Source organism: Mercenaria mercenaria, chromosome 7, assembly GCF_021730395.1.
Source record: "Mercenaria mercenaria strain notata chromosome 7, MADL_Memer_1, whole genome shotgun sequence".
NCBI classification, from domain to species: Eukaryota; Metazoa; Mollusca; class Bivalvia; order Venerida; family Veneridae; genus Mercenaria; species Mercenaria mercenaria.
Genome location: NC_069367.1, coordinates 10,157,439 through 10,168,324, shown reverse-complemented (window position 1 = coordinate 10,168,324; position 10,886 = coordinate 10,157,439). Strand labels below are relative to the sequence as shown.

Here is a 10,886-nt window from a genome sequence, read left to right as displayed (position 1 = left end):
TAAGGCAGTAATCTTCTATAATATTATGTTACACTTTAAAGTATGTTCAGTTGGGAGCCAATATCCGGACGAGCACATGAAATTACCTTCCCTTATTCTTAACACTGTTACTGGTTGGGAACCAGTACCCGGACAAGATCAGTTTCTGGATACATAAAATAGCGGCTTTATTTTTAAGATGTCCAGAGGTCGTGTCTTCCTAGAAATTGTAATTGATTTATTTCACCGATTTGATAAAGAATTAGTACAGTATACTGGGTATTCATCTAGACATACATGAACAAGTATGAGTACTAAACAGTAACCTTTTGTAATATCACACATCTTTGAACGTACATTTTAAGAAGGGAAAAGCAAGAGTATAGTGAAATAAGTTAATACATATAAGGCAATACTATAAACTTTTATCAAAAAGTAAAATCGAAATGTTAAATTATTTTGAAAATAAAAATGTTAATGATTATACATTTAGTACTTGCAATTCATGTATTATGTTCATTCAGAATATACTGATCAGAAAACCAGGAAGCTGGGGATATCCAGGTGTCTCCAAAAGTCCTGTAATACGACCACTTCCTTCTGCCCACGCTTTGACAACGGCTAAAAGCTTATCGACCGTTGTAAACACATGCCATTTAATCCGTTCGTATGCTCCAGCCACATTATAATTCTAATGCATTTTTTCTAAATGAAAAATTCCCCGAAATATTAATTGGGGTTTCCTAATGTAGTGGAAAGCCGCTATATATACCCTAACCAAGGTTAATGTCAACCAAATAATATATGAGCCGTGCCATGGGAAAACCAACATAGTGGCTTTGCGACCAGCATGGATCCAGACCAGCCTGCGCATCCGCGCAGTCTGGTCAGGATCCATGCTGTTCGCTAACAGTTTCTCCAATTCCAATAGGCTTTAAAAGCGAACAGCATGGAGCCTGACCAGACTGCGCGGATGCGCAGGCTGGTCTGGATCCATGCTGGTCGCAAACCCACTATGTTGGTTTTCTCATGGCACGGCTCATATATTATCGGCAAGACAGCAATTTTGCAAAAAAAAAGAATACGTCAATAAAATAAAACACTGACATTGACATTTAAACGTAATTTGTGTTCCATATTAATATGCTCCCTAGAAAAGTCTTACGTGGGTTGATCTTTTGTAGGAGATAGATGAAAATGAGTGGTATCATATAGTTATTTGGGTAAATGGTTTACTTCATATAAAATTGTAATTTTTGCAGCACCAGTTTTTAAAATGAATACTTATCAGTTTCGTCTTTATTTCACATTTTTTCTTTGATAGCATACGTGACAAAACTGAAATGTTTAAACAGTCACGCAAGGCTAGACGTTCTAAGGCTGAAAGGCGTGCGCCGTCTGGTCTAAAAAACAGAGTTGGCAATTCGCTTCACGAAATATGAATGGATGTCTTCAACATTGAATTTGACAATCAGTTGAATATTAAGTGCTTAAATAGTCCAATGAAGCTTAAGGCAATGATGTCATTTGCTTGACTTTGCCTGCCCGCTTAGCGCAGTAGGGAGATCGCAGATCTTCCCTTGGCGGGCCGTATGTTCTCCGAAAAGATATTGTGTCTGAAATAATTCATCATCCACCTTTGGGTCATGTGGGGAAGTTGGCAGTTACTTGCTGATAACAGAATTGTACTGGTACAGAATCCAGGAACACTGGTCAGGTTAACTGCCCGACGTTACACAACTAAAATACTGTTTAAAACGGCGTTAAACCCAAAACAAAATACTATTTATTTGTCTTTCATGATTGTACACAATATAAATAATGCGTACATAGCGAATCAGTGTAAGGTTGACAATGACCATTGCATTATTTACACATGAACATAATTATTAAAAGGCACTATTTAAATTTTGTATTTAAATTATAGTGAATCAAGAGTTACCAGACAGTCAACATATGTTTTGACAAGGGTAAAGTGAAATATGCTCAAGTCAATAATATTAGGTAATACTCTACATTTACATCAAATATTCTTGTTTCTGTTAAGCCACGCTTACGTTTAAATGACGTCACGTTAACGTGCGATGACGTCAATGTTTTTGTTGCGACCAAAAGAGCGTTACTATATTTTTTCTATTGTTTTAGATAAAGGGCATATTAGAATCAAAATAATGTATAGAAAAATCGTGTTTACTAAAATTAATACACTCAAAATCGGTTATACGTAGGCAGAAATTATTCCACGGAGGTATAACCTGTTTTCGTGTATTAATAACGTTAAAACACGATTATTTCTTAAATAGAATGTAACAAAAGCTGTATCTTTAGAAAACAAAAACTGATTGTGTTTTATACTTCATTTGCAATTTTGATGATATGTTAATTTCAGATTGTATTGATCAGAAAACCAGAGAAGCTGGTGTAGTATCCAGGTATATCGTACGGTCCGGTTATACGGCCACTTCCTTCTACCCACACTCTGTCACCAGATAAAAGCTTTGCAACCGTTGTAACACCACCGACATTAAATCCAGACGTATGCCCAGCAATATTAAACTCTATTCCAACGCCATTTTTCTTCATGAAAAATTCCCCGGGATTTGCAGCTGGATTTCCTAGAGTGGTGGAAAGCAGGTATGTTCCACTGTACGGCGCCGTAAATATTCCTTCCTTATAAGCGTTTCCAATGTTAAAATCCACCAAATTAAATTTCACCATCGTACCCGAGGACACACTTCCGAGGGTTTTGTTTAGCATAATTCTGAATGCAACAACAGGGGTCTTTACATTGGTGTCTGAAACAGAGATATTCGGTGTTTTGGTATTCAGAACTCTATGTCATAAATAAACGAATATTGAACTTTAGTTAACTGAGAACAACTTAAATATTAAGCAAGTCGTTACAGTGGATTCTATTTATATCACCTTGCTCGACGTTTATTAAATTGAGAATTTAGAATTCAATCGTATGATTGGACATAATCATGATTGCGCTCAGAAACATTAAAGTCAGATATGGGCTACTTAATACATATTTGCAAATTTCGATTTGTAACTTATGACGCAAATGTTTGGACACTTATCCGATTCTTAAATGATTAAACATACAAGAAAACGAAAATTTTAAGAACACTACGAGACTTAATAACTTTGCAGAACGTCTATATTAGTCAGCTTAGATATGATATATTTTAAATTTAAAAAATGTTGACTCAGTATATACAGTAACTACAGTAAATACATAACGTTATTTTACTGTCTGAATGAGTTATTATATGATTTTCAGTCTGGGTTCAGACAAGGATTTTCAACAGACACTTGCCTTATTCATCTCACAGATTATATTTGTTTTCAAATGGACAAAGGTCACCTTGTTGGTATGATACTATGGGACCTCCAAAATGCTTTTGACACGGTCATTTAATATATCCTTGCAATGAAACTTAGAGCTTTAGGACTTTCGGAATATTCAGTTATGTGGTTTACATCTTATCTCTCGGACAGAAAGCAATCAGTTGAAATCTCAGGAAATTTATCTTCCTCGGCTCATATTTCATGTTGTGTTCCTCAAGAGTCAATTCTGGGACCTCTACTGTTTTTAGTATATGTCAATGATATGTTAGTGTTGTTAAAAACAGTTTACTTCTTTATGCAGATCAGATGATTCAGCTATACTAGTTGCGGGCAAAAACAAACTACATATTGAAGAACAATTAAGTCAAGAGTTAGACACTGTCAATAAATGGCTGATCAGTAACAAATTATCTCTATATCTTGGAAAGACTGAATCAATTCTCTTTGGGTCAAAACAAAGGTTAAAATCTAATTTGAGTATAAATATTTCTTGCAATGGTCATAGTATTGATTCTAAATCAGCTGTCAAATGTCTTGGTGCTAATATTGATCACACGTTGTCATTTGAATACATGGCTAGGTCAATTATTAAGAAGTCCAATGAAAGGTTAAAGAGTGCATTTCTCACTGCTCATACTAAAAAGCTGTTGGTTCCATCACTTATTCAGTGCCATTTTGATTATGCCTCATCAGCCTGGTTTTATGGTTTGACTAAGGAATTAAAGAATAAGCTCCAGATCACCCAGAACAAATTAGTAAGATTTTTATTTGGTTTACATCCTAGGTCACACATCAAGAAAGAACATTTTGTTGATCTGAAATGGCTACCGGTTGAGGACAAGGTCAACCAATTAATACTTTCCCGTGTATTTAAAATTAAATGTCAAAAGATTCCATCATATATGTGTGAGCATTTCACCCCTGCCAATTCTGTCCATAAGTACTCCACAAGATTTAGTAAAACGATAAAGGATCTTGATGTGAATGATACTGGAAGATTTTCTATTCCAAAGGTTAAAGGTTTTGGCCAAAAGTCCTTTGCATTTTATGGCTGTTGTCTTTGGAATGACTTACCTCAGTCAGCCAGGAATTCCACATCCATGTCTGATTTTAAATGTATAGTTAAACAGCATTTTATAGATTCCCTTCAATAATATTTTATACTCTTATTTTGAAATACTTCTTTCATATTTCATAAAATGTTAATTTTGCCCAGATTGATTTTTTTCAACACAAGTTTTCAGTTACTTTAATTAAACTGGCAAATTATTTTAGTTATTTTGAATCTTAATCTAGTTGCACCTGAATAGCAATTTGATATATTTGTACTCATTTTTACCATATGTTTTATTTTCATAATTTATAACATTTAATCCATTAAGCTATGATATTGTAATTTTCAATGTCTTTCATTCAAATGTGACATTATTTTTGAGATTATTTCTTGCTTCAATTATATCTGTGATAGTAATTTATTAAAGTTATATCTCTTTTTTTTTCTAAAATAGTCTTTCAAAGTGTGCTACTTGAAGTTCAATATTTCAGTAATTTAATTTTTGTTTTCTTCCTATTTCATACAATACTATATAATTTATGAGCCGCACCATGAGAAAACCAACATAGTGCGTTTGCGACCAGCATGGATCCAGACCAGCTTGCGCATCCGCGCAGTCTGGTCAGGATCCATGCTGTTCGCTTTCAAATACTACTGCAATTAGAGAATCTATTAGCGAACAGTATGGATTCTGACCAGACTGCGCGTATGCAAACGCACTATGTTGGTTTTCTCGTGGCGCGGCTCATATTAAGGACCACAATGGAAAAAAGAGTATTGAGCTTATCTTTACTCTTTTTTCGGCGTGCCGTATTAAGCACGATTTTATGACCTCATGTGACCTTATGCCGCCTGAATAATGTACCAATCGGATTGCTTGGTAAGGTATTCTCGGTATTTTCAGCCATAATGAGAGATTTTGTAAGAGTGGCGCTGATTGGAGGAAAGGCTGAAAATGCTTCACTCTGAGTCATGTGTGACACTGAGTGAAAGGACAATGCGTTCGTCCTCTATAACCTCTATAAGTACAGCACCATCGGGTTGTATGCGTACCACTTGAACAGGTGTGCGTAACCAAATATTCATCTGCTCATCCGGACATATTTCTGTTTTGTTAAGTTTTCTTGTTAAGTTATTTATGTTTTGTTAAGTTTTCTTTCCTTAAGTTTTGTTTTTACAAAAAGGTTATTTGTTTTATACAGTCATTAACTCTTACCCTGCATTACAGCAACAGTTTCTTACCAGTGCAAATCATTACTAACCTGCAACAACATGTCCGATACTGTTAAATTTTAGACTCTAAATTTTAAATTAATCTTTCCGGTGAAAACAGTTCTGTACATATTCTGAATGATAGACACATTTGATAATAAGCTGAAGTAGGGTAAGGGTTCATGTTGCTTCCAACAATTCCAGAAATAAAGTATAGAACGTATTTCAATATTGTTTGCTTACTGTTACCATCTTTTAAGCACCAACGGCTCAAAGTGAGCATTTGTGATTGTTTGGTGTCTGTCGTGTGTCCCTCCACAATTTCTAAACACAGTCTTCTTCAGAACTATTGTCCTCATTTATACAAAACTCCACAGAGGCTCCTTTCTACATTGCCCAAAGATTTAAAATACAGGTTTCTGTCCATATATAACTTGTGCTTCAGTTACATCACGCCGACCATCTTTTTTAAAGATTTTTCTTGTTTTGTGTTATCCTTGGCATATAATGTTTTGTGACCTGGCACTTTTCAGTTCATATTCATACAGATTTGTTTATTGTATGTTATATGTATATGATAATTTGCCATGTTATATCGATACATTGTATGTGGAAATAAATCAATCAATCAATACTGTCAACGTTTAATTGGTTACATATCTTTTTTTGTGAATTGCAGCTTCATTTTGCAAATTTCATATTTAAAATGTACATTTTACTATGTGTGTGTATGTGTGTGTGTGTGTTTGTGTGTGTGTGTTCGGGTTTCAGTCATATAAACGACGGTGTCGACGGTGTCTACTTGTAGCAGTGAGCACAATGCCCAACTTTATAGTGCTGCTTCACAGGAATATCACGCCGTAGACACGTGACATGATACCCTACCCAGTCACATTATACTGACACTGGGCTGACCAGTCCTAGCACTACCCTCTTAATGTTGAGCGCCAAACGAGGAAGCTACTAGTACCATTTTTTACGTCTTTGGTATGACGCAGCCGGGGATCGAACCCACGACCTCCCGCACTCGAAGCGGACGCTCTACCACTAGGCTACCGAGGCGGTCATTTTACTACGGTAGAAGGATTATTTTGAATTTTAACATATCCGTCATTATGTCAGATCTAAAACGTTTTTTCTCTATGTAAAATACTTTTACATAACTGAAAAATTGTCATGGAAGTACGCTTTAAAACTGCCTCGGAGTTAAGAACGATATCACAAAATAAAAAATAAAAAAATGAATTGTTAAATGTTTTTGGTGTCAAAAATAGCTGAAAGTCACAATAAAAATTACCTCATCAAAATCGTTTTTGACGATAAATTAAAGAAACTAATTAATATATTTTGAATATCAAAAATATATGATATACCGGTACACTATCAATTGTATTGCCCTATATTTAAAGAAAATACAGGAGAAAACCTTGATTCGTGTACATACTGTATTTACGGTAAGAAAGTTTACTCGCTGTTTCTTAAGCTTCTTATATGCCAGCTTCTGCTTATGAAAGTATTCGAACTTCAATCAACCAGCGCGATATCATTTGATCGCTATGCTTAATCTCCAAAACCTACTTACTGTTAGCCTGGCGCGACTCCACTTCGGCGATCTTTTGTTCCATCTCTTCCATTCTGGCTCTCATCTTGAACATTTTCTCCAACATATTTTCCATGAAAGAAAACACACATCGTGAACTTTCCTGGTGTGCAAACGCTGTAGAAGCGACTGCTAGAGGAAGAAATGCAATCATGTAGTAATAATTCGCCATTTTTGAATTGCAAATTACACCTGCTATCAAAATACTAAATTTGTTTTCAAAGTATTGCGCAGTTTATTTGCTATTGATTCTGAAAGACTTCCTGAATAACATAACAAAAGAAGTTTTAGTCATACGGAAGATAATTTCTTTTTTCATTATTTTTTTGTTTTGTTTCCTTTTGTTTTAAAGTTTATATTATCATACCTTGTGAAATATTTAGTGTAGTAATTACAATAGCTTCAGCACACTTTACCTAAGACGCAGTAAAAATTGCCTCAGTTTAGACACCCGTTGCCTACTCTTTCCTAAATTGAACAATGAAATAATCATCAGAAAACTTGAGGCAAGTAGCAGAAATGTCTTATCCCAGTTTGAAGTGTAAGCTGCAGATCTGAAATAATACGAAATTCTAATCGCAAATAGACTGTTAGAAGACTCTTTTGCAACAGAAAACTTGCGGGAATTTGGCAAAATTGTCCCCAAACACCAATTACAGTGTGAAATGTTGACGGCTACATTTGAAATATAAAACACGGATAACCGTTACATTATTGCTCTACTTTGTTGATCACTACCATTATAACTGCATGCATCTACATGCAGAACGCATTTTTTAACGCAAAGAATAATATGACATGACATAAACGAAACCCCCACGAATCAATTGGTTTCACTTGTAACGAGTCAATTAAGTCTATTTTACTTCATAACTGTCAATTTAAAGCTCCTGACAGAATCTACTATACAAACATTTTACGAATCAATTGAACTACCCACTCCCTAACCCCCCCCCCCCCCCCCCCCCACACACACACACTGTATTTCATTATATCAAAATGCTTCCTATATAAACAGCATCACTAAAAAACAAAACAACCCCATCCACCCAATCTCAACAAAAACAACAACAATAAAAGACAACACCAGCATTAGAAAAAGAGAAGCACATAAAACCTTATTCTATGCTATGAATAGTAATATGAACAAGCTAAAGGTATTGGACCCCTAATAGTAATGTTTAAAAAATGGCATTTGCTTGGTATATTCTTAAAGTTGACCATGTTTCTTACTGTGTTGCAAATTTTAAACAACTTTTACCGTGCCGTTTTTTGTAAAATTTGTATAATTTATAGTATTTCCTCACGCTCAAGAAGAGACAAAATTCAATGTGATGGCCACTATCTAAAACGTTTGCAGAGAATTCATTACAGCATTAATTTTGATAAAAGATACATCAAACTATTGTTAAACAATTATAAAACACAAAATAAAACTGTAAAAAATCATTTTTGTCTAGGGTGCCTCAAGTAAACAGATTTAATGAGACAGAATTCTAACTCCAACATTGAAAAATTAAGGTCGAATCCTGTGGGTCTGTTTTGAATTTTGCTCACTTCATTCAAAAATGACCTTGGGACAATAGTAAAACCTACCTGCATTTCTTCCACAATATGTAATCTAAAGAATGAAGGCAAAATAGAGAACTTTTACCGCACGTAACTCAGTATTTTTAAAGATGTCCAACTCTACCCCTCCTGATTCAGAGGTAAATTCACATTGAACAGCAAAAAATCGCTTGTAAAATGAAAATTTTCCACTTTTGTACAATTCATCCATAATTAGTCTTGAAAGAAGTAAAAACTTACTAGAAAAAAAGGAAAACATTGAAAAAAAAAATTGGTCCCAATGGGGTTTGAACCTACGCCTCCCTGAAAATTGCAGTCAAAGTAGGTTTATGGTAGGAATTGAATACTCTTCAAAAAGGAGATACTCTATTACGGGTCCAATACCTTAATTTTGAGATATTTTTTTAAATGTTTGCACTGTTAAGAATTGTTTTAATTCACCAGGTATTTTATTCCAAATACAGTTGAATCTCGATATCTCGAACCCTCAAGATTCCTGCTATCTGGAAGACATTTACAAGTCTCGTCTAGAAAACATTTTCACAAAATATCATTTAAGTCGAATTTCGGGTATAGCGCTGTCATGATATACAGTGTTGTTTAGTATATAATAACATTCGTTAGGTCGCCTTTGTGTCGTCAAATCATGTACGCAAAATATTTGTACAATTTATATAAGGGAGTATTGAAACTTGAAGATAACTGATAACTCCATATTAAGTACACGACCTTTCATGTGAGAATGTTAATAATGTGTTAGATATCATTAAAGAACTGTCGTCTGTGAATGTGATAATTATGTAAATGCGTGAAGTACAGAGCCTAATTCAATTAAGATGCAAATAACAGTTACTTTCAAGAGAAAATCCACTACATCCCAAAACGTTTCTGAGTACTGACAAGAAGCATGGATATATCACCCAGGTCAAAGGGAGAGCTTCTTTAAGGAGCAGATTTAATGCATTTACTGGTAAGAAGTTTGGGTTGAGCACTAGAGAACGCTTCCGCAATGCGTTATCTGGCAAGAAGCTTGAATACAGCAACCAGGACATATAGAACGTTTATGGAACATGATTAATGCATTTGCTAGCACTGGTAGAGCACCAAGGACTGTGGGACCATTTATTTAAAAAAATTATTTAATGCATAACTGGCAAGAGACTGGGCAGAGAACCCAGGACAGACGAAAAATTTCTTTAAGGCACTAAATTAATGCATTTACTGGAAAGAAGCTTGGGTAGAGCAAACAGGACAGAGGGAACGCTACCTCTATTGAAATAATAAATGCATTTACTGGTACCAGCACCCAGGACAGAGGGAACATAATTAATACACTTACTAGCAAGAAGCATTGGTAGAGCACACAGGACACAGGAAACATCTCCTTCAGGAACATAATGCATTTACTGGAAAGAAGCATTGGCAGAACACCCAGGACAGAGGGAACACTTCTTTAGGGAACAGAATTATAGCATTTACTGGCAAGAAACAGAGAGCCAAGGACTGAGGGAACGCTTCCTAAATTGAATTAATACATTTACTGGAAAGAAGCTTGGATAGAGCACCACGGACAGAGGGAACGCTTCCCCAATATAATTAATGTATTTACTGGAAAGAAGCTTGGATATCGCACAAAGGACAGAGGAAACGCTTCCAAAATTGAATTAATACATTTACTGGAAAGAAGCTTGGATAGAGCACCAAGGACAGAGGGAACGCTTCCTCAATATAATTAATGTATTTACTGGAAAGAAGCTTGGATAGAGCACCAAGGACAGAGGGAACGCTTCCTCAATATAATTAATGTATTTACTGGAAAGAAGCTTGGATATCGCACAAAGAATGGAGGGAACGCTTCCAAAATTGAATTAATACATTTACTGGAAAGAAGCTTGGATAGAGCACCAAGGACAGAGGGAATGCTTCCCCCAATATAATTAATGTATTTACTGGAACGAAGCTTGGATAGAGCACCAAGGACAGTAGGAACGCTTCCTCAATATAATTAATGTATTTACTGGAAAGAAGCTTGGAAAGAGCACCAAGGACAGAGGGAGCGTTTCCTAAATATAATTAATGTATTTACTGGAAAGAAGCTTGGATAGAGCACCAAGAATA

General features: G+C 35.3%; 1 protein-coding gene across 1 annotated transcript; it reads right to left on the bottom strand.

Annotated features, from left to right (window-relative positions):
- Window positions 1–1,062: 1,062 nt before the first annotated feature.
- LOC123555655 (uncharacterized) lies at window positions 1,063–7,451 on the bottom strand. The gene is made up of 2 exons (XM_053547545.1): window positions 7,182–7,451; window positions 1,063–2,774 (listed from the first exon to the last, which is right to left on the bottom strand). Exons 1-2 carry the CDS (start codon window positions 7,369–7,371, stop codon window positions 2,365–2,367), a joined length of 600 nt encoding a protein of 199 aa, XP_053403520.1. The 5' UTR covers window positions 7,372–7,451; the 3' UTR covers window positions 1,063–2,364.
- Window positions 7,452–10,886: the final 3,435 nt, after the last annotated feature.